The 25,238-nt window shown below is 31.8% G+C and overlaps 1 protein-coding gene across 1 annotated transcript in view; it reads right to left on the bottom strand.

The window, feature by feature from the left end:
- Positions 1-679: 679 nt before the first annotated feature.
- The window catches only part of LOC129219061 (kinesin-like protein KIF3B), a 29,227-nt gene continuing 4,668 nt past the window's right edge, over positions 680-25,238 (bottom strand). Inside the window, exons 2-9 of the mRNA XM_054853381.1 lie at positions 24,938-25,042; positions 21,836-21,955; positions 21,633-21,751; positions 18,890-19,000; positions 16,308-16,422; positions 3,917-4,044; positions 2,454-2,534; positions 680-770 (exon numbers count right to left, since the gene is read on the bottom strand). Coding sequence (XP_054709356.1) covers positions 680-770; positions 2,454-2,534; positions 3,917-4,044; positions 16,308-16,422; positions 18,890-19,000; positions 21,633-21,751; positions 21,836-21,955; positions 24,938-25,042 — 870 coding nt within the window. The remainder of the gene's footprint in view (positions 771-2,453; positions 2,535-3,916; positions 4,045-16,307; positions 16,423-18,889; positions 19,001-21,632; positions 21,752-21,835; positions 21,956-24,937; positions 25,043-25,238) is intronic.

Genomic DNA, 25,238 nt, shown 5'->3' with positions numbered 1-25,238 from the left:
AAATATTTACTTAAATATTTTAGTAAACTTAATCTGCCCTGAATTTGTTTTTCAAATTATAAGAATTTTTCAAATAACATATTTCCTCCTACAATCTAAGGAAAACAAAATATGAATCATCAAAAATTGTAAAGCTCATCTAAATAGAAAAACTGAAAATCTCATAACCAATCTTTCTGTTATTATTTTTATGTAAAAAGAAGAAAGTAAAAAAGTTTTCATTAAGTTAAAGCCTTAAAACATAAACATTTTTTCAGCTCCTTTCCCCTAAAATTACACATATGGGCACTTATAATTGAAACAGTCAAAAAGGGCATCACACGTAATAAATAACAAAAGAAATACAACCACAATTCTCATTGTTTGTAATGTCACAGAACTGTACTTATGGTTGGTTTTTATACCTAATAAACATAGTCCAAATATGTGTTTTGCCATATTTATGCTTCAAGTTCACCAAAGCCTTTATCATTTTACTAGGACATTCATTTAAAAATTACCTTGCATGTAAAAATATATAACGTGAATACCTGAGTGTAAAAGTACAATAAATTATAAAATGAACATCAATCAAAAACCAAAACATAATGTATAAAGTTATTAACATTATAGAAGTAAAATAAAAGTGTAAAATAAATATATCACAGTTAATATGAATTACACTTTTTTAAGTTTCCAATTATTTTGGAACCAATCCACGAGGAACAGGATATTTTTCGACATCTGTCTTTGCTTTGACTTGCCTTGAATGTGGAGTTGATGTTCGAGTCCTAATAATAAAAATGCTAGAAGTTAGCAACAATTAAAAAAGACGATTACAATTTTTTTCATTATCTTTCACAAGAAAAAAAACTAACATATAGGAAAATGGTTTTTTAGTACTACAATACATATATTTCATTTTCTAAATATTGCTAGACTTGTTATTTTCCACTTAAATAAAAAAAAAAACCTCTTATTTGTTATGCATAATGGTGGAGTAAAATACAGGGTGAACTTTTTCTCACCAACAACTAATGGAATAGGGTTAAAAATTGTTGTTTAGGTCCCTCAATGTAAGTTTAAAATTTGAACACATTGAAGCCCTTTATCTCTCTAATTCGAAATGCTACACAATGTGTGTATTATCACATTAGAGTAGATTGAAAGACATGAATTTTTGAGTTTCATAGTGCCTGCGTTTCAAAAGTTGCCTTTAAGTATCAATAAATTCCCATTAAAATTTTAACATTATAGGATAAATCTTTATGTTCCCAATAGGCCTCAAAAAATCTGACACAAAGTTGGACCCTTTTTCAATTTTCTATAAGAGCTTAAAATTGGGAAATATAGTTGTAGTACAAGCTATACACAAGGGCTGGACAAAACTATGCAAACAACTTACCACACCCAAAGAGAAAATATGTTTACATGCTGTATTAATAACTAATGCTGCATAATTAATTGATATAGGAACCTTTTATTTAAAACAGGATCTTCTGAAAATGGATAAATAGTTATTCTATACTTGATAATGGAATTTCAGTTCTTCCGGCAATTTAGCAGAAAGTTCAGAAAATTATGATGGTGACAAACAGCAATGTCCTACATTTCTCTCAAATGTTGACTCATACAATTCATAGCATTAATGTGTCCTAGCAGAGTAATGATGGAGCCCACAGAAAATCACTATATGACTGGAAAAACCATTATAAAATCCCCATAATGATTCACTCATGACAACAAGCAATTAGTCTGGAATGACTTTATCTGGTGTAAAACCAGACAGGAGTGAGATACAGTGAGGAACAAGACTTATCTGACCAAGTCACTGTATTTCCTTGCTTAAAAGCCTATTCTTGCTGACCTAAACACCATCTTTTTATGTTAAAAGCATTACCAAATTTGATGTTTACGATGATCCCGTCTAACTTCTTTTGTGTGCTCACAAAGTCTGTGAACATGACATTCACTTCAACAGAAATTTTTCTGGTCGAAATTGTTTTGCCATAATCATCTTTAATGATGATCTGTCACCATTATTTAACATACAATTTTGTCCATGCTGTGATAGTGGATGATAACTTTTTGCTTCGTAACTATACAAGATTAACTTTTGATGCAGTAGCTCTTAAAACCCTAAGCACATTGGATATCTTGCTTACAAAAGAAACCATCAGACAAACTCTAACTTAACCATGTTTGAAGTCTGTAAGCTGAGATTTGATTTAATTCCACATTCAAGAAATTAAGTCTGTCAATGACGAACCTGTGTAGAGTATTTACAACACAGTACAGATGGTGTTATTTGGCAAAAATTTAGCTCTATCAACACATTTTACAAGAAAGAACATTTCTTTGCAAGCAACCATTTAAAAATGTGTTTCCATATTTTTGTCAGACCCCTGTACATATGAGGGGCAAGTAAAACACACTAACAAACTATTGGATAAGGAACACAAGTGCATACAAACCTTCTCCAATTTTTCCCCTGGAGACTGTCTGGACTAAAGGGACAGTCTGAATTTGGATCAGTGCTAGTATCCACAGTTTGACTGCAATATAAACAGAAAACAATAAACATTGGCGAGTTATATTTCATAGCATACAAGGAAAAGTAAGAAATCTATTCATATAAATAACTCAGCTATCAAGCACCACTATTACTCAGCTATTGAGAACACTAAGAAAACAAAATAAAAAAAAAGTTGATTTACATAGATTAAAGTTAAATCTACTGAAAGAAATTTCTGATTAGGGGTGTATTCATATTAAAATAAATACTGACTTTGAAATTTTGATTTGATTGATCTGTTTTTGATCAAAAATTTATAGAAAAACAGAAATTTTCCGAAGGTAGAGGAGGGGGGGGAGGGCAATTTCCGTCCTGACCCTCTCAAATGGCACACATGTCCCCCTCCCAGGAAGGAAAACCTTTAAAAAGTGTGAATATAACTCTAGAAAGAACTTGCAACAAACAAGTCTATGTATTCCCGAATTTAAAGCCCATTTGCACCTAAAAACCATTTACTCGTAAACTGATATATACAAGTAGCTAATATATAACTTACCACTAAAAAAATTATTTAAGGCATTTAACCAGCAGAAAAAAAAAAAAAAAAAAAAAACTATTGAATAAATACCGCTCTTACCCTATTTGTATGGGGGTTCTATGTTCTTTAGTTCATTAAATTTGTCCAGTTTCTAATTTGAATGATGCAGTGTATCATGCAGAACAAATGCGTCAATTTGTTTCAATTTTCAAAAAATAACTTTCTTAAATATGACTTGGTACTGCTAGCAATGAATGAAACAACTGTAATGTAGTTTATACAAGAAAAAAAAAAAACTGAATACATATGAGTCTTTTTTTTTTTTGTTCATGGAAAGATAAACAGGTGTTTTTTTTTCTCCTCTTACTCCAATTGTTAGCTAGTGAAAGCTATAGCATACATACATGGTATATAAAATGTTTTTTTTCAAATTGCTCAAGAATCTATTGAATACTTTCCTAGCTAAGAAACTTAATTTTTGAGTCTTTTCATTGACCCCTGACCTGAACCTGACATGCTACTAAACCACATTTTATCTGACAAGTCAGAAAATAAGAGAATTCCTAGCATACTCATCATCCTTGCTTTTCTGGCATATCAACAGATGTACGGGAACAGACTGTACTAAATTCTTTTTTGAAGCAATGTTGCCTACATTTATCAAAATTGAAGAGGAAATTCATTCTTTGGTAAAAGTCATCAAGAGATAAAAGTAAAGGAAAAAATGACCAGAAAAATTAACAAAATAAAAGAACTGAATTAATAAATGAAGACATTGTATTTTAAACAAAAACTAAATGATTTTGAAATAATGTTGTGCATGTTTGGTGCATAAAAATAATGATTTTTATCATTACAAAAAGAACAAAATTATATTTACTTACACATGAAACACTGCAGTAGAGAGTAGGTTACTAACAGCTTCTCTAGCATAAGGATCTATATCTGGTTCATAATGATCAATTGTACGCGTTCTGGGCATTGCAAAGTCAGCAACTGCTATATTTTCAGACTAGTGGAAGAAACATAAAACATAAAAACATATTACTAAACAAACAAATGTAGTAATGAACAATTAGAGTATACAGTCGACCCATGTTTCAGGCAGGTTTATTTAACACAGCTTTGATTATACACGGTTTCACAATTTAAGATTTTAAATCTATTTTGTTTTACATCGATGAACTTTGATTTTACGTAGTTGTAGCATTGAAAACAGATATAATCTTCCCCTCTTTTAAAATCCAAAATCCTGAGATTGCAGATAACATGCATTGAACTGCATTTGGGAGGACTAATAAACAAGCTTAGGCCACAGAAAGCATTTGCCATTGGTTTCAAAGCTTTTTCTCAAAAGTAAATTTATTAAACTCACACAATTCAAAGCTCACTATAAGAAGAGCTTTTAGAAGTTGCAAAGGAGGATCAAACCGACAACATCAATACTGACTTGATGACATACAACCAGCTCTTTTTTTAATAAACATTAAGTTCATTCATGTTTTTTTATGCATGCTGTGCATACAGTGGTAGACAAAATAATAATGGTGAAAGAAAAATCCCCAAATCTTGGCTCCATTAAGTCCGAAAGTTGTGAAAATTTTATGACTGGAAAGTATCGGTAAAGGAAACTTACTCCTATTGGAAAAACATAGGAATTTCATATTCATAGAATGAAGTTTGAAATGAGGGATCCATGTTATATGTAAAAAGTTATAAGCACAAGTGTTGTTTCTAATCCCACTTGGCAGATAAAACATCTAAGTCCATAAACCTGTGCATTTTCAGTCCCTATAAAATAGCAGAATGGTTAGAGTATAGCTAGCTCTTATCACAGCTGATGCAGGGAAAAATATGGGCAGGAGTGGCTTGATTCAAAATGCATCTAGGACATAGAGGAGAAAACTTTAAGACCAGCCACATGTCCTTGTGTTCATGTTTGTCCACTTTGTAGCCTGGCCGGAACCATTTGATTTCCAATAAGGACAAGCAGATTTGTGTGGTCAAAAAGCAAAATTTGCACTTCTTTTGTTCTGCATAATGCACTGTATAACGATAAAAATACTTCGTAAGCAATTGGGCGAGTCACATTCTATTTTCAGTCATGTCGTTAGGTACTAAAATTACAGAGTTTGAGAAAAGGAAAGTGTTTGCTTGAAAAACTTAACTTATTAGTTGTAAAATAACAACAAATCTGAATAGATAAAGAACGGTCATTTTGAGCTTTCTCAAAAATCCCGGCCAATAAGGACCACAAAGATGAACAGGTAGGAAGTCTTCAGTTTCTGTAGGTGTAAAACATATGATAAGACGAGCTTCCTCAAAAACACAAACATCAAGAGATATTAGATAGGAATTCAAGTTATGATGCCGTTCTCCAACTGTTCAACATGTTTTACAAAAAAAGACAATAAGTTTAATGATGTGAAACTAATGTCATGATCAACTTTTAAAAAAGTTCACAAGAGACCAACCTAGGGTTAAGCATGCCAAACATTGTCATGGATAAAAAGTCGGATAACATAATGTTTTCCAAAAAGAAAAAGTTTAATTAGGATGGACTAGATGGCTTTTGCTGTTTCTGGTGCGATCTCTGTGAAGGGTATAAAATCTCAAAAGCGTTAATTTAAAGGAGGCTCATTAATGATATGAGGAAGTTTCGCAACCGACGGAAAACATACCATACGTGTATAAAGTTAAATTGCTGAGTTTTTAACTCTATTTTATTACTTTATTTGTACTTTATACACGTTGTTGTCATTTTTACTCAACCAACATACAGGCAGGCAGCGAGGAAGAACAAGCATTCTTCGTAAAATAAACAACAATCAGTCGGCGTACGGTCTTGATCAAGCAGTGAATCCTACTGTAAAAATATTGAGGTTCAGTGCATTGGTGTTAAGGGGGAAAAAATCAGATATCTGCAGCTGCGTATAATCCACACCTCATAAACTTTGCCTTCCTTAGCAGATAATCCGCAGATTATATGCAGGAAAATACGGTATATAAAAGAGAGTTGTACCTTGGGACAATGCTAATTTTTAAGAATATATTTTTAGCAGCCATGTTTTTGTAATTTCTAATAGTAACCTTCACCACTAAATGGTGCTATAGTAAAAATCAGCATCAAATGACTAAAATTGATGATTCTGTGAGAGAAAGAAAGTTTCATGACTCCAAAGTAAATATTTTCTTCATTTTTATTTCATTATCTGTCTTTGTATTTGTTAAACTATCAACTGAATTTTATTTTGTTATAAAAGAGAAGTACTTTAAATATTTTGGTTATGAGAAAACAATGACAGTGCATCTAGTGTGACCACCATTTTGGTTCTTTTTAAAACCATGTGGTGATTGTACCTCTGGACAGCCAAACATATTGTACCTTAGGACACGTTCCAAGGTACAACATATGCATGGTTCTTAATAATTAAGATATGTTTAGGAACAAGGAAAAATGTTCTAATTGGATGTAGTCTTTTAAACAGATTTAATGGTAGATAACAATTCATAATTAATTATTCATTTTTCAGGATTTAATTCATTACCATGAAAAAAAAAATTTTTTTTTTGTTTTTTGGTGCAAAATTGGTTTAAGTATATGACTGTTTCCTGAACCATGAAGACATTCCTACAGTACAACAGGATGTGTCTCAACTTACAACACCTTCTTGTACCTTGGGACAGCTTGGACTCTTATTTTAAATAGCTGGCAATATTTTATTTTTAAATTTTCCAAATTTTAAAAAAATAGAAATATGTTGGGGTATTTTAATGTTACTTTTAGATGTTAAAATTGATTCAAATAATTGGCATTAAAAATTAAACTATGAAAAGTGTCCCAAGGTACAACACACTCCCCTATATATATATTTGACTGTAAAATCAATGTCTACATGATATATTAAACCCACTCATGATTAAAATGTCAGTAATCCAACGTTATTAAGCACAAAACTTGCAAATGATTGCAGACACGTGTTTCGGTGTTACAAGGAACACCTTTTTCAATGCAAAGAAGTGTGAGCTTTTGGATGAAAAGTCATCCGAGAAAAGCAACACGGTGGAACAGGAGGTAGTATAAATATCAAAAAATAGAAATTAAACAAAACAAAAAAGATAAAATGACACATGGAGACAAAATTTATTATATAATTCCATCAGGAAAAAACCGTTAAGTAATAAATTTTAAAAGAAAACCCATAAACAATGCAAAAAGTCCAAAAATGAAACCACTCTGAATAAATTAGCAATAAATTTACCAGCGGGAAAAACTATGTATGGAAGCAATGTATCAAATGGAGAAATGCAGAAAAAACAGAGTGAAGGATAAACATATTGGAATTAGTTAATCACAAAACGAAATAAGAAAGCAAAAAATGAAAAAATAAAAGTAAGAAATGTACGACGTTTACATAAAAATAATAGAAAATCTAAACCAATTTTAACAAAGGAGTCCACACAGAAGAAAAATAGGGAATTGCAGTAAGATCGTTAACTAAATTAGAACGGTTCCTCAGGATGTGAAAAGATTCCCAAAAATCAAGATCCAACGAATTGGGGCATTTTTGGATAATTTGATAAGAGCTAAAATCAAAAGAGTGATTCGATTCCCAACAGTGTTGAGCAATACTGGATTTATTCAGCTGTTGTTTTCTCACATAGCTTTGATGTTCTTTTAACCGAAATTTCAAAGAACGGCGGGTCTGTCCGATGTATCCGAGTCCGCAATTGCAAACAATTTTATAGATCCCACAGCAATTAAGAGGGTGAATAGAATCTTTAAGAGAAGAGAAAGAAAGTTTATTAATAGGAGAAAATACCACTTGGAATTGGAATCGCTTCAGAATCTTAGCAACCTGAAAACTGATACCAGGGAAGAAAGGCAGAACAACTAAATTCTTAGTGTTAAAAGTTCTATTAAGAACAACATTTTGAGATTTTTTGCAAAGTTTTTTATAAATGGAATCAACTAAGGTGGGCGGATAGTCTCTATCAACAGCCACAGCTCTTATATAGTTAAGTTCCGCATTAAGAAGCTCAGGTGAAGAACAAATATTCATTGCACGATAAACATATGTGTTGAAAGCTGAATATTTTTGATTAGGAGGGTGAGACGATAATCTATGTGGGGGTAAGGAAACAGCAAAAGGTTTACGATAAACCGTAGTTTCAAAACCGGACTCAGTTCGAGAAACGAGAACATCCAGAAATGGAAGGCAATTATTCTGTTCTTTTTCACAAGAGAATTGAATATGAGGATCAATGGAATTTAAAATGGATAAAGTATCATCAATGCTTAGTTGACCGTGGTTCATAAGAACAAAACAGTCATCAACATAGCGAACATAGAATTGAAACTGTAGTTTCTGAAACAACTTGACCTCAAAGTAATGCATGTAAATATCACTAAGGATGGGGCTAAGTGGGTTTCCCATTGCCAAACCATCCAACATAGTATAAAATTTACCATTAAAAACAAAGGAACTTTGCCTTAGACAAGTATGAGTAAGGAAAACTAAATCCTCAATTTCCTTAGAGGTAAAATGAAATTCAGACAGTCTACTCTGAAGGCATAACAATGAACCCTCGACCGGAACGTTCGTAAATAATGAGTTCACATCAAAAAAAACCATAAAAGAATTATTTGGAACGCAATTCTGAATTTTTTTGACAAACTCGATAGAGTTTTTTACAGTGAATACATTATTACTCATAAGAGGAGAAAACACAGAGACTAAATATTTTGCAAGTTTATAAGAAGCCGTACCAATATTGGAAACAATCGGTCTGAAAGGAATGCCAGCTTTATGTACCTTGGGTAAAGCATAAAATCTAGCGCAATTAGCAATAGAAGGAATAACAGAGCGTTTAACATTTATTGGAATAGACTGAACAGACTTGACAGCCGAAGAAATAGTCTTTAACTCATTTTCACTAGGATCTTTAGAAATCTCTAAGTATGGACCAGAAGAAATCAAATCATTAGTTTTGTCAACATAAGATGATTTGTCAAGAACAACAATTTGACCACCCTTGTCAGCTTTAGTAACAACAATATCTGAATTAGAAGTTAAATTCTTTACAGTACGCCGAACAGTATTAGTAAATTAGTATTTTTATAAATAGTATTTTTGATAGAGACTATCCGCCCACCTTAGTTGATTCCATTTATAAAAAACTTTGCAAAAAATCTCAAAATGTTGTTCTTAATAGAACTTTTAACACTAAGAATTTAGTTGTTCTGCCTTTCTTCCCTGGTATCAGTTTTCAGGTTGCTAAGATTCTGAAGCGATTCCAATTCCAAGTGGTATTTTCTCCTATTAATAAACTTTCTTTCTCTTCTCTTAAAGATTCTATTCACCCTCTTAATTGCTGTGGGATCTATAAAATTGTTTGCAATTGCGGACTCGGATACATCGGACAGACCCGCCGTTCTTTGAAATTTCGGTTAAAAGAACATCAAAGCTATGTGAGAAAACAACAGCTGAATAAATCCAGTATTGCTCAACACTGTTGGGAATCGAATCACTCTTTTGATTTTAGCTCTTATCAAATTATCCAAAAATGCCCCAATTCGTTGGATCTTGATTTTTGGGAATCTTTTCACATCCTGAGGAACCGTTCTAATTTAGTTAACGATCTTACTGCAATTCCCTATTTTTCTTCTGTGTGGACTCCTTTGTTAAAATTGGTTTAGATTTTCTATTATTTTTATGTAAACGTCGTACATTTCTTAGTTTTATTTTTTCATTTTTTGCTTTCTTATTTCGTTTTGTGATTAACTAATTCCAATATGTTTATCCTTCACTCTGTTTTTTCTGCATTTCTCCATTTGATACATTGCTTCCATACATAGTTTTTCCCGCTGGTAAATTTATTGCTAATTTATTCAGAGTGGTTTCATTTTTGGACTTTTTGCATTGTTTATGGGTTTTCTTTTAAAATTTATTACTTAACGGTTTTTTCCTGATGGAATTATATAATAAATTTTGTCTCCATGTGTCATTTTATCTTTTTTGTTTTGTTTAATTTCTATTTTTTGATATTTATACTACCTCCTGTTCCACCGTGTTGCTTTTCTCGGATGACTTTTCATCCAAAAGCTCACACTTCTTTGCATTGAAAAAGGTGTTCCTTGTAACACCGAAACACGTGTCTGCAATCATTTGCAAGTTTTGTGCTTAATAACGTTGGATTACTGACATTTTAATTTTTCAGCACAAAGGTATTTATTCTTTATTTACCCACTCATGATGTTTTTTCAAACTATTTCAAAAAAAAACTAATAACTGGGATTGGAAAGGGTTTTAAAAAAGATATGGTATTTAGGGAACTATTGAGTTTTGTCAAAATGGAGGCTAACTTGCAGTTTTTGAAGAATCATTACTTAATTCCAAAAAATAAAGTTATTTTTTACACAAATTAGCTACTTTATTAAGTAACGTTAAACAAATAGAAAATTATACGGCTACCAATTTTTTTTCCACTCATTTAAAATTTTATGGAATGACCCAAGATTTATTATATATTTAAAACAGGTCACACTGCAAGGCAAAAAAAAAAAACCCTTAAATACTTTTGACACAATTTTTGCTGATTCTTATGCAAAATGACTCCCTAAATTGAAATATAACCACCATTCCTCCCATCACGTCCCATTTCGGAAACAGAACCCCCCAATTTTTCTTTAGTTTTTGATAGTTTTGTAGCCATAGCCAATATATTTGTTTGGAGAGGAAGGAAGCATTATATAAATTATTAACATTCTCCTGAGGAGCTAAAGAGGGGGCAAAGTTTAAAAGCATGAATATTTGGAGCAAATTAAGAGACTAGGAAGGAGTATTCCCCCTAAAATATTTTTAAATCATCAAAACTAATATTTTTTTCTAGGGGTAGGCATTACAACTTTTTCAATTATGTTTCAGTGTAGAAGCAGAGTATCAGACTCATTTCTATGACTCCTATGTTCGAAAACGATTTTAATCTGTAAAAACATCTTTTGGAATCATTGCATGTTGCATAGTCAGAGTCATATTGCAAATCTTTGGTAAAGAAATAACTTCCTGTATTATTCAATTTACATTCACAGATATCATTAAGATTAAAAATGAACTTTAGTATGCTTATACAGTAGCATTAATATATATATTTATATTTCTGAGGATGTACAGCCTCCATTATTTATCCCTTTTTGATGCATTGAAAAACAATGGGGCGGAGCATCCTCAAAAGTATATACAGTAAAACCCCTAGTAATGAGCACCCCTCTTATGTGGATATTTTTTAATTCCCCACAGTAAGGCATTGAGCCTAATGTATTAGAAACCTCTCTTGTAGGAACACCCTCAAATACAAATATAGCTACTTTTTTAGAAGCCAATTACATAGATCTTTCCTTTTTTGCAGACAATTGAATTCAGGAATAAAAAAATAGATTTCCAGAATAATATAATTAAGCATTGGAAAGTTCGATAAATTTATAAAGTTGATGAAACCAAAATGTTTTATAGAGTTCGGCAGGATAAGACTCAATTTTAAAGGACAGATAGCTCTGCTCTCTGGTGAGAAATTCTCTAAAGACATTTAACAATTTTTTTCAGAGCAACATGGATGGCATGAAATTGAAACCTGTTGTCATCCGAAATGCAGCCAGACTCCATCCAGTGCTTTAAAGATCTAAATTTAAAGCATTTACCAGTTGGCTGGTATGCAAATTACAGAACCTGGATGAATGACAACCAGTGAAACAGTATTATGTCAGATTGGCTTGTGATTTTGGATAAAATGTTTGCTGGAGAAAAGGGGCATGTTGTTTTCTTTTGGATCAATGCAACTTAATTTCATACACATTTGTAAACAATATAGATACCATCTTCTTGTTAGCAAAAACAATGTTGAAATATCAGCATATGGATGAAGAAATAAGGTCTTTACATTTCTTTAGATTGCTAGATTTAAAGCATTTAAGAAATAAGACAAAAAAATCTTGAACTAGTTGCAAATTGTTCAAAACAGTACATGTTTTGCATGCAATCAGGTGCGTAAAGTACGTTTGGAGAGGTTAAAACTGAACCAATAACAAGTTGCTTTCATCCCATTGGATTTAAAAAAAAATATATGTCAGAATGGAAAATTTTGTGACAATGATGAATCCGAAAGTTTACATTCGTTACAGTCCATGCAGTAAGGTTCAGAAATGCAAATTGATGTAACATAAACTGATAAAATAGCATTTACTATTATATATACAGTAGACCCTTGTTTTATGTGGGGGTTACCTTCCACGGAAATACCGTGTAAATTGAGACCTAATAGTAGTGTTAAAACAGGAGTTAGGTTCTGTAAATTAAAAAAATAATTCATTCTATTGATGACTAATTGTATAATAAGTTTAAGAGTCATTTTTTTAAAAAGCTGGACAACATGAATGGGGGCCTGATAGTTGACACCTTTAATTTTCCTGAAACTTGCAGGATATTTTTCTTGTATTATGATAAGAAAAAGTGAAGCTTCTTTCCTCTCTAATTTGACTTGTTGGGCCTTGAGTGAAGGTCAAAGTTTAGGGTCGTGAGAAAAATATATGATTGCTTTGCTTCAAAAGCAATGAGTGAACCAATCCAATTCTTTTAAATAAGGATACTTCTTGATACTAGGTACATTCTAGGATAAATATTTTGGTGACTCACTCATGGCTTTGAGGGCAAAAGTCAATTGAAAATGCAATTTTTTAAACTTTTTTTGCCTTGTTTGGGTCCGGATGTCTGCTAAGGCCGTGAGTAACCCTTGGAAATAAGTATATGATTATTTACTCACCACAGTATAGTACTAAGAAAAATATAAAATGGCTTTTGTTTCTCATGGCTTTAGTAGTTAAACGGTCTCAAAGTCGATGATTTTTATAAAATAGCCAAGTTTAGAGGTCAATAACTTTGATCGTGACGGGTCAACAACTTTGAGACATAATCCTAGTTATAGTCCAAGTGGTGTAGTTTAAATTTCAGGTTAGAAACCCATGGTAACTGATCAACTTTTTTAATTACAGGGTCTCAAAGTTGATAATTTCAAACAACAAGAATCAACGTTTTTGGTCAATTACTCTATAAGGCCTGAGTCAATAACCTTGAGCAAGAGTTGTAATTATGCTCTACATAGTGTAGTTTTAGACTGTCAGAAAACATGAGATCTAATCATCTTACTCAATTAAGCGATCTCAAAAATGATGATTTCAATGTAAAAGAGTTTTTTCTAGAGTTTATATGAGTGCTACTGAAAATCTTATGAGCTCAAACTCACATAAATACTAGAACGAATCAACAGCCAAATGTACTTTAATAAATTTTTCCGTAACCTTGACCACAACATGGCAGTTCTCCTCTAAAAGCTGATCCGCCATTTTGGAGATCCCAGATCCTCAGAATTTCGATCTCAGAAGCTGAAAATTTGCATAGGTTAGTTTCAAAGACATCTCTACTCCTCTATAAAATTTCATCCCATTGGGGGATGATCGAGCAGGGACAGTTTTAAAAATTTAAGTCAGTTGAGGTGGAATTACTCTGATATAACATTGTGACAATTCACATGCATCTTTTATTATTTTTGACTTTATAATGACCATAAATCAATGCTATATTTTAGAAAGAGGATTGCAATTGGGTAAGAGATTGAGTTCATAATTACAGTAGAATTTGCATATACACTATTTAGTAATTAAACTTTTATAAATAAACAAATTTATTAAATTTGGCTCAAAAGTAAAATCATAAATACAAAGTAAAAAAAAAAAAACACACACACACACACACACACACACAGGTTTGTTAGACAATAAAATAAAATAATAGTTTAAAAAACTAAAAACAACACATTTTAGCAGCAAAATGAACTAAAAAGTCGAAAATAATCTTTGGATGACAAGTATATAAAGTAATTGACCAAACACTAAATTTTACTGTAATAGGAAAAAAAGCGTGGGGGGCTGCCTATTTACATTTTTGCATGGATAACAAGTGGAAGAAATATAAGACAACTGATAAGAAGACCCCACGCTTTTTTTCTATAACAGTAAAATTAAGTGTTTGGTTAGTTACTTTATTTACTTGTCACCAAAAGATTATTTTTAACTTTTTAATTCATTTTGCTACTAAAGCATGTTTTTTTAGGTTTTTAAACTATTATTTTATTTTTTACTTTTTAGTTTATTTTGCTACAAAAGCGTGTTTTTTTTTTAGTTTTTTAATTATAATGGAATGTATTTTAGTATTCTACAGCATTATTTGCATCAGACATTTTGAATGCTTTCTGGTAAATTCATGTGCATACATTGTTACACTCCACAGCTCTGATTTGTATGTTGCAAGTAATTCTAATAAGCCACTGGTTATTTGTCCAAAGGAAAGTTGGACCCACAAACATACCCACAAACATACAAGTTAAGCTAATAAAAGCGTGTTAATTAGAATAAACTATTAACTTATCTTTAATAAATTAATTTGATTATAGAATATTGCACTGTCATCAGGTCTGAGGTTGCATTCCAAATTTTAAAAGAATCCAAGCACAAAAAGTGGGCGAAAATTGAGTTGCAAGATTATAAATTTATTTTCGGTGTAGATGGGATTAGAACGCACGCCCAATGATTCCCGGAGGTGGACATCAGGGAAGACCCGCGCCTTAGATTGCTCGGCTACGAACGCTCATAAAGTGGTGGAATGTACTAACAGTAATAAGCCAATAGCTCTTAGTCCAAAGGAGAGTTACAAACATACAAGTGAAGCTAATAAAAGCGTGTTAAAAAGATGCGGGTGAAATGTGCATGATGTTTATATCAGAGTCAATGTTCGAGCTCAACTATCGGTAACCTGGGTCCCAGGGAAGCATTAATGAAATAGATTTGGGTCCTTTGGTGGAAAAAATGAGTTCCTTAAATTTTAAACAAATTAAAATCTTAGCGTACAAATGAATACTCCAAAAATATTAATACTAAGGGGGGGGGGAAGGCATGAAATAAAATAAATTGGTTAATTTTGCCCTAATTTTTTGTGATTAACATTGTAAAATTATTTTCAAATAATATACTTGCAAGACTTAGTTATGTGAGAAACTATTTGGTCAGTTACAATGAGATTAACTTAAACAAGGATTTTACCATAAAATAAAAAACACGTGACTCTGATTGATCAAGCAAAAAGCACTCTCTTAACCTTTGTTTTCCTGGAAATTTTTCTTTGTAAAAAAAGCGAACAGCCCCCCCCCCCTCCCAAATATCATTGGCAATTACATAGTACGAAAAAAAAAAAATGCAAGCGAATGAACGCAACGCAAAAATTGCGATTGCAAAAACGAAACATTTTCTCATATGAGGCAGTGAAAAGCAAAAGGATGCAAGTGGACTATTTTAAGTTTCAAGTAACATGCGTTAAAGATCAGATCCTAGGTAGGCTTTCATTGAATTTTTTTTTCTAAATCATGCTGTACAGTAGCACCTACCAGGGCTACTAGTACAATATCTTGCCCCAAGACAGAGGAGAGGCTCACCTGCCATTTGTACTGGTTATCTCCAAATTTTAATTTTGCCACTTGCATCCCTTGGCTTTTCACTACCTCATGAGTGTGAAAATTGCTCATTTGCAATCTTAAACCAGTATATTTGACTTTATTTTGACTCTTTCAAAATATCTGGTTCGGCGGTTTTCAAGGGGGAAAGGTTGGGAACCGCTGATCTAAAGAATATTTTAGAGGGGGGGTTGATCACCCCCACGAATCTCTAATATGATCTAAATATTCATGCTTTTGAACTTGCACCTCCCCCACGAATGTTCATGGTAAAAGCAATTGCTTCCTTCCCCTCCAAGAAAACAAAAATACTATGAATTTTATGTAACAAAAAATGTAGGGACACCATTTCCGAAAAGTGGGAGGTGATGGAGGCAAATGGTGGTCATATTTGGATTTAGTGGGTCATTTAACATAAGATTCAGCAAGAATTATGTCAGAAGCATTTTAAAGGTTTTTTTTTTTTTTACACAGCGGTATTATAACTGATATAAGAGTACAATCATATCAAATATGAACACATGTGTCTATAAGTTGATACTAACTGAACATACTAATAGCCATTGCTTGGAGCAACTGCATGTGTGTAGTCCAATTTCAGGAATATTATTAGAAGTAACTTTTTCAATGAGCATGGTAATGGATTTAGTACAGTCATGAAAATATAAGCACACAAATTAACACAGTATATTTCACTGCAAAAGAGGTGAAAAAAATTACCTTAAATCTGGGATTAGGTGACAATTTATTCATCTTTGCAGCAAAACTTGTTGTTGGTCTTCTGAATTGGTTAGCTGAAGTTGGTCGTTCAGCTGGATTGAAATGAGAGTAACTCCTAATCGGAAACAAATGTACAAGTTTCAAACAGGAGAAAAAACAAGAAAAATATTCAGAAGTTATTATATTGTATAAATATAAATATGCATTCCGGTTGAATTTGATAATTATAACTGTTTCAAAACGTTTTCTCACAGTCTCCATTATTTGATACCATAGAAAAAAAAGGCAAGTTGTAATTAATTGAAATCTTAGTCCAGCATAATTCTGATTCAAGATGTTGATGAGCATTTTGTCAATCTTGGCACCAGATTTTCTATGAGGTTATAATGTATGAGTTTGAAGTAAGGTAATTCTGCAAGCAAGAACATGTCTATATATATATTAGAAGATATGTAGGCAAAATTGTGGCTGAAATTTTCAACGGTCTGACACAAATAGATTTTCACAGACTACTGGGTAATTCCCTGACACTTTGTATTCCTGAGTAAACATACATCTTGAGTCGAGAGCATTACATTTTTATGGTGCTAACCGAATATTTCAGACCATAATTAATGTTGTAAATATGGAAGCACCAATAAGCAAATTGGCCCTTGAGCGATTATAGTTTAATTGTCAGAAGATAATTAGCTGATTACCAATTAATTGGAGGCATATTAATTGTAACAATAATGATTTTTAATGCTAAAATTTCTACACCAGTTTTAATTTTAATTGTTTTAATTATTTTTCAAGTTACAATTTTGATTTCTCAGAAATAATTAATAGCCAGTTTTTCTGTGACTAATGATCTATTTTTCTCCATTTTCATGCTTTTTTTAAAAACTATTTAAAAAATGTACTCAAATTCTGTTAGTCAATTTTGTTATTGTAAATAAAATAACATTATGTTAAATATACACAAAAATTTAAATATTTAGTTAGTTGCACTTGATCAGTAGACAAGACACTATTAGTTTAGTTTTTTTTTTTTTAATTAGTAGTCACTTAATTCAGGACTTTAATTTTTCGTAACCACATGATGCAACCTTAAAACACTATGGTATAGGTGGAATGTTTGAAAAAGATTTCTGAAGTAACTTTTTTTTTCTTCTCTATTTTGAGCAAACATCTTGTACACATGCATACAGCATTGCAACATTTTTTATGTGTCGATACTATTCTCCTTTAGCATAATGATTTCAGATAACATTAAAATTTTTATGGAGGGTGAAAGTCATGAATTAAATGGCAACTATTAGTTAAAAAATACATTTAAAATAAAAAAGGACTCCTAAATTTGCCTGCTGGCAACTAATCTCTACAAATTTTCATGTAAAGTCAACATAATGTAATTTTATTAATAACAGTATGAAAGTTGAACCCTGTAAAGCACAATAATGTCAACAAGCATAGTGTATTTCAAAAAAAAAAAAAAAAACAGCTGATGTGTGCATCACATGACTTTCTTTTACTTCAATTTAAAGATAATAGCGCTTCGGAGTGAGCAAAAAAAAAAAAAAAAAAACACTTTAAAAACTTTCATTCCAAATCTGTAGCCAATCGAAGCAAATAAAACGTTTTATACAGATAAATTTTCAAAATATTGGCAGTTTTAATGTGATCCAATGGTTAACTCTCTAAATATGGCCAAATTGAAACCAGATTTTAAAAAATAAAACTGCCAAATTCGTCGCCAAGTTGGCGACCAAAACTTTGTGATATACTGCCAAGTATTTGCCAAATTATAGCATCGCTTGAGTTTATTGAAATTAACAATGATTTTACCCCAAAAAGGTGTAAAAGACCCCCTTTGGAACATCCAAATGCAACCAAAAGAGAAGGTGCACAACCGGACCCCACTTGGAGTCTATGTACCAAATTTCAACTTTCTAGGACATACCCTTCTTGAGTTATGCGAGAAACATACGCACATACATAGGTACATACGGAGGTCATGAGAAAACTCGTTGTAATTAACTCGGGAGTCGTCAAAATGGATTCTTCAGGTATCTATACGTTTTTAGGCATGTATCCACATGTAGTCGAGTTGAAAAAAAAATCAATATTCATTCAGGGGCAAGCAAAATGGAAAATAAGGCTGATTTTTGAGTGAAAATTTTTCGTGAATACAATACTTCGCTTTTTGTAAAAGGAAGTAAAAAGGTTTTCGAAGCTCCTCCAAATTTTTATGAAAGCTTCAAAATGTTTTATTTTCCACTTTTGTTCTGTATGTATGCTTGATATATATATATATATATATATATATATATATATATATATATATATAACTCTTTAAAAATAACTCTGACCAAACTTTTGTTACATGCTGTCACAAATATCTGTGGTATAACATGAAATTTCAGGTTATCAAAATTTTTAAAGAGGTTAAGTTATCATTCTAAAGGACTTTTGTAATGAAATATTCACAAATCTAATAGAGAAAGGGTCACACCATGATGAGTCATTAGAGATGAAGCATGCTATAATACACAATATTTTATCAGAGTCTTGAACCAGTCAAATTGTGAAAGAGAACTTACAGATTTTGTGATGGGTAAATTATCCAGCAATCTTCATCTTCATCATACTTAACATTTTCCAAAAATTTAGCTTTATCTTCTGGATTTATAAAATTGTCAATGACTAGATTCCTATAAATAAGAAAGATTAAGTTGATTTCATTAATTGAAATTCAGACAGATGTACATACAATTTTACTGGTAAACTATATCATTTGCTTGCAATTACTTAATTTCACATTATTCAAAATATGCTTCGACTTTGGTTTATGAAATGTGTCAAATAAATATACTGTAAATAAATTTAAAATAAATGTAGGCAATATTGTTTACTTACTGTCTCAAAACTCATGGAGTTGCACAGATAAAACTATCAAAACAGTACTAAGTGCAAAAATAACTGAATGAATTACTTAGAACAATACAAACCTGTAATTTCCTAAAAGGAAAATGGGAGAACAGCAGATTTTTCTTGTTAAAGATAAAATTTATGAATATGTCGATAAAGATCTATGCATTAAAGATCTATACATTAACTAGAAGTACATGATTTATTTGATAGCAGAAGAACTTTCTGAAAAAATCTCATTGTGAGTAGAAATTTGGATACTGAGAACTTATCTATTTGAAATTATATTGTATCAAGAGTGGCAGTTTGCACAAAACATGGTATATGCAACTCAGTTTAGAGATATCAAACAATAAAAGTAGGAATGAATGAATTACCGTATTTTCGGGAACAAGGACCGCGACACATACAAGAAAAAAAGTAAAAAAATTGCCGGTGCAGCGCATATAACGGGTGCGGCGGATACAGTGTCTTTTTTATGTTCAAGATTAAAAAAAAGTTCTCAAGTTTAAAAAAAAAAATTTGAAAATGTTGCTAATAGATGGCACCACGTCATTTCCTTTCCTTTTGCGAAATCATTCAACCTTGGGCTATAAGTAAAGCAAAGAGGGGGAAAGGGAGGTGAATCATCGATTGCACGTGTTTCACTGAGGATTGAAATGCTGATCCACATGGGCGAGCAAGCCTTATCGCGTCCAAGAAAAGGGATCAGGAAAGCCTTGGGCTATAAGTAAAGCAACTTGGGAGAGGGAAGGTGAGTCAGCAATTGCACGTGTTTCACTGAGGAGAGAAACGCTGATCCACGTGGGCGAGAGCATTATTGTGTGGGAGCAAAAGGGTCAGGGAGAAGAGGCAGCAAAAGTACTAGTAAGGAAGGGGGTGGATGTCTAGTTTTGTAAAGGGAATTTAGCACCTCCTCACAAAATCGGGTTGCTCGATCAAGCAGCCTAATTGGAAACTTGTCTCCTAGCTCTAATTTTATTATTCACTCACACCGTAGCGTTGCATCTTTTGCTGTTGTTCGTGCGTCCTTGGCTTATCATTTTTTACGGAATTTTTTCACAGAGTTACTTTTGAAAAGGATCCTAAGCTATTTAAAAGTTATACTGCAGCCTTTAAGTTTAAGGTAATAAAGGCAGAAGCAATTGGAAATTGTCTTTCTGCCAGAAAGTTTGGCATTGACGAGAGATGCGTTTGATGTTGGAAATCGGCTAAATTAGCCGTCGAAAGTGATGGCCAATTGAGGGATGCCGAAGGCAAAAAGTGCAAAATGGAGATATTTAAAGATATTTACTATCGTTAATTAAAAGTACTAACAAGAAATAAAAAAAATATTTTTATTTACATTTAATTCAGCTTTCTTTACTACTGATTGTGCGTTTAAGTTGTTTAATGTTGGGTACACGCTTGTGGAAGGTGCGGCGCTTACACCGAGTGCGGCACATACATTAAATTTTTTTCTTTGAGAATATATATTACGATGCTGCGCTTATTCCCGAAAATACGGTATTAAAAATATAACAAAGAAAAAAACACTAATCAAAATGCCTGTAATGGAAGACTAACCATCTGAACATATTTTGATTATGTATTTATTAATTTCAAATTCTAGCAAGGAACACAGCATACACTGATTTATGTTACTTACATGATATATATTATGTTGTCAAACATTCTAGAATTAAGCCTGACTATCATACAACAAAACAATGAAAATAAATATATCCTTCCTCAGATTTGACTAGCTTGACATTTAAAATGTAAAACAGAATGAATTTTGTTATGAAATCAATGCACAGAAAAAGTTCATAATAACTTGATAGATGGATAAAAACTTGCAGATGAAAAAGCTAAAATTTGAACTGAAATACAAATGCATATTGTTTATGATAGTTTGATGAACAATGAAAGCATTTTCAATTGAAAAGATTATAGGCAAAAGTTACATAATAAACTGAAATTGTTTTTTCAGAAAAGAAATTGCATGCAAGAATCAAAGTAAAAAAAAATTTTTTTTTTAAGTAAACACATTCTCATTTACGAGGGTTATTTGGAAACTAAGGTCTGAAACGTCAAAGCGAATCAAATGTTGCACAAACATTGAAATGCTCATGTGTGCAACAGATGACGAAGTGAAAGAAGCAGTTCAAGACTGGTTATCCTTCTTGTCATAGGCAGCAGACATCTACAACTTAGGCATACAGAAGCATGTAGAACGTTATGACAAATGTTTAAACAAACCTGGAAGCTATGTAGAAAAATAAGAAACACATGTAAGGAATTTAAAAAATAAAGTTTTTTGAAAAAATCTGTAATGTTCCATGTTTTATAAGTAAACTGACCTTAGTTTCTGAATAACCCTTGTATTTAGAAGATCTAGCTGCAAATAGAAAATGCAGCTTTAAAAAAACTTACGATAGTTTTAAATCTCTCGTTAATGTTTCAATGGTCCCTTCTTTTTCCTGTCTTTCAAATGAGTTGATTTCCTGCTCATCATTGATATCTTCCTTCAGAGCTTGCAAGCGTTGAAATAACTGAAAATTTTAATTATTGGATTATTAAGGCCATTTACATTAATATTTTATCTGTAAACAAATTTCAATTAAAAATCAAAGTACTTTTTTCAATTTTTTTGTTTTGACTTCCACTTCTTGCTGCAGGGAGTCATATGTTCCTTTCTTCTCAATAGTGCTTTCTTCTTCCTCATGAAGCTTTTTCAATATTTCTCGTTCCCTGCACTAAAAGCCAAAATATTTCATTTGAAATTGAAATTGATAAGACAAAAATAGCATTTTAACTAAAGTAATTTGAAGACTGACTAAGCTCTTGAAAGAATATCAACATCATCATTTTTACAACAACTCTATATTTATTTATATTATGCAACAAAAATTTATTGCTGGTTATATCAACAGAAAACAATTACAATCATTATGAACATACAGAAATTTTTTTGTTATTTTACAAGTCATTAATGGCATTGGTAATTTAATAATAATTTTTGGGAAAATCAAGATTATTCAGAGATTTTTTAGTTTCCTCGTAAAGTTAGATACCTATTTCTAGAAATCAATAATAAATAACATGTTAACATAGGATTCCAACTATATATCTCTGTATAAGTAGACTTTCAGATGTGTGTAAACAATTGGCCTTATGATTAAATTTTATCAATATTCTATGTAGAGCAAGGCTTTCACAGTCCTGCTAAAATGTACAATAGAGTGCTCACTTTAACTCATTAAAACATGACTAAGAAGTACAGTTGGTAAAAAAAAGCTGAATAGGCTAGGCATTTTGAGAATTCACCATCAATGGATTTTCACTCAGGAGGAGGGAGCATTATTCAGCTGATGCTATAATACGATAATTGCTATTAATTCTCGAAACTGCTGGTCAAAAATTATACATTTTTTGTAAATAAAAAGAGTTCTTTCTTTTGCTGTCTTATTTTATTGCACATTACCCCCCCCCCCCCCAACCACAGCATACACTCTGAGAGTTTAAATTTAGAGATGATCTCCTTTGAGCTGGCACCTCTGGAGAATAGCACTTATTTACAGATTTACAAAGAATGGTTATTGAATATTTCAATAAAACTTGACAGGTTGTGATTTTCTTACTAACATGATGCTCTTAGTGTGCTCAATCCAAGTTTGCTCTCAATGGAATAAGGATTGACCGACTCCTATAATGGGAAAAATATAAACTTATAAAACCTCAGCAGAAGGTTATGGGTGTATATTTACAAACACAGTCCTTGTGTTCTAATCATTATGATAAATGTTTCTCATTACTTAATAATGTGTAGGGCTCAGTAATTACTTGGCTTAAATGTCTTAAATATATTGCACATGAAATAAATTTGTATATATTTTTTCAGTACTCTTAAATAGAATAATTTATTCAAAATGACCTAAAAAACCTTTTATAAGTAATTAGTTGTGAAAGACATTAGAAGGGAGAACTTCATTTTACTCCTTGATGCCATCTCTAGAAATATTTTTTTTAAATCTGCCCCTAAACACAATATTGCAGATCAGTCACACTTAATGCAAATATTATTATCAGCTGTTACGATCTTAATTATGCTCCAGAAAGAGCAAGCAAATTATCTTAGCAAAGGAAATACAAGCCTCTTCATACATATTTCATTATGATGTAAGGATGGTCTAAAAATACAAAACGAGAAGCACTTAAAATGCATAAAAAATTTCAAACTTACAACAACAGTTCTTAACCCAAATTAAAATATCTATGCTACAAATAGTGCAAGCGAACATAGCTCAGCAAAGAAAATACAAATATCTTTTGTTATTCTACAAGGATATTTTTCTGTATTTTGGTTTTGAAATGTACAAAAACAAACAGAACAGGAAAAATTCACAGCTTTGTACATTACAAAATGATTTTTAATTGTAAAATTGATCATGAAAGATGTGTAGAAATGTTTAAAACTTGAGACAGTTTATACCCAAGTACTGATGCATTTCCTTTGTTCTTTAATTGAATGAAATTTTATATTACAAGATACATCTTAAAGTTCTTTTAGAGCATATTACTTTTAAAAAAATGTTCGGAGGGAGGGGGGATAGTGTACAGTGTTCTCCACTTTTCCTAATGAGATAAACAGATATTTTTTGAAATAAAAAAGGGGGTGGAAAAATTCTCACATGTGCTTTTCCCCTTTTCTCTCTATATTTCTTAACTCTTTTTGATATCACTTGCAGCATTACTGGTGTCAACTTTTACTTATCTTGACAGTATTTGTCATAAAGAAAATATCAAATTTTAAAAAATTAAATCAATGAATAAAAAATAAGTTTTGGTTTTAATCGGACTTGAATCAATATTGGAAAAAAAAGTCAGTAAGACTTGCTGCATGAATTTAAATCATTTTACTTCATGCAGAAAAAAGATACCTTTATGTTAAAATATAAATTAAATAATAAAATTTGGGCAGTGGTAGCCCGGTTGGTAGAGGGTCGGATTCGGGGCCGGAGGTTCCTGGGTTCGAACCTCGATGGTCGAAGACCCACCGTCGTCATTAAAGGGGACTGGGCGACGTTAAATATGCTCGTGGTCCCAATGTCCTCCAAGTGAAACGATACCTCTGGGGGGGCTAGCACCAGGTAGCTATTAGCTCCTGGACTAGTTCTAAATTCTCATTAACTGTTCGATCCGGTGATGGTGCTGCCATCTATCGGTATATAAAATAATGGAGGCAAGGCACTTAGTATGCAGTCCTCAACATAAATACAGTTGTAGTCAGTTGTGACTCTGAATAGGAATAGGAAATATTAAAATTGCAACTCTGGTGATCAACCTATCTTGTGTAATGAAGAATAGAAACAAAAATGCAAAATTTAGCATGAAAAATGAATCTTTCTTTTTATTTATTTTTCATAAGTATTTCATTGCAAGAGGTTATTATTTTTTCAAAAATGTATTTTTAAAATAGTGCTTGGATAACAATCATTTTTTCAGGGAGGAAAAAAATCTCTGAAAGTTGGTTGATATTAAACTTTTACTTTTCGAAATTGTTGCAAAAATTGGAATTTCGTCACAATACAAAAAATCATATGTCTGACTTTAGAAAGCTATACATTCACTGAGAGTCCATATACATGCTCTCCTAGACTGGTGTCTCATATGCTATGTCTTGGCAATTATAGCCTTTGGCAAAGGTGTAAAGGTAGCAAAACTCCAACAATAAATACCTTTTGTTCAGCTAATTCTTGACGTTGCTTCTCTAAAATTTGTTGCTGTTCATTCGTGTGATCCCGGATATTTTTTCCACCACACAATAATTTAGCTTCAAGTTCCTTTGAAACAAAAATACACAATTATAAGTATTATATCATGCATTGGAAAATTTTAGCAAACATTTGCACAGAAATGTAAAGAAACAGGAATTTAAAAAAAATGATCTTCTAGCTATCAGTCCCATAAAAAATTGCTATTTTTGACAATTCATAAACCTCACACTAGAACAGTGCTTCTCAACCGGTGTACTTCAGC

This window comes from Uloborus diversus, chromosome 3 (assembly GCF_026930045.1).
Source record: "Uloborus diversus isolate 005 chromosome 3, Udiv.v.3.1, whole genome shotgun sequence".
Lineage (NCBI taxonomy): Eukaryota > Metazoa > Arthropoda > Arachnida > Araneae > Uloboridae > Uloborus > Uloborus diversus.
Note: the sequence above shows the minus strand (reverse complement) of the source record. Positions and strands in the feature narration are given on the sequence as shown.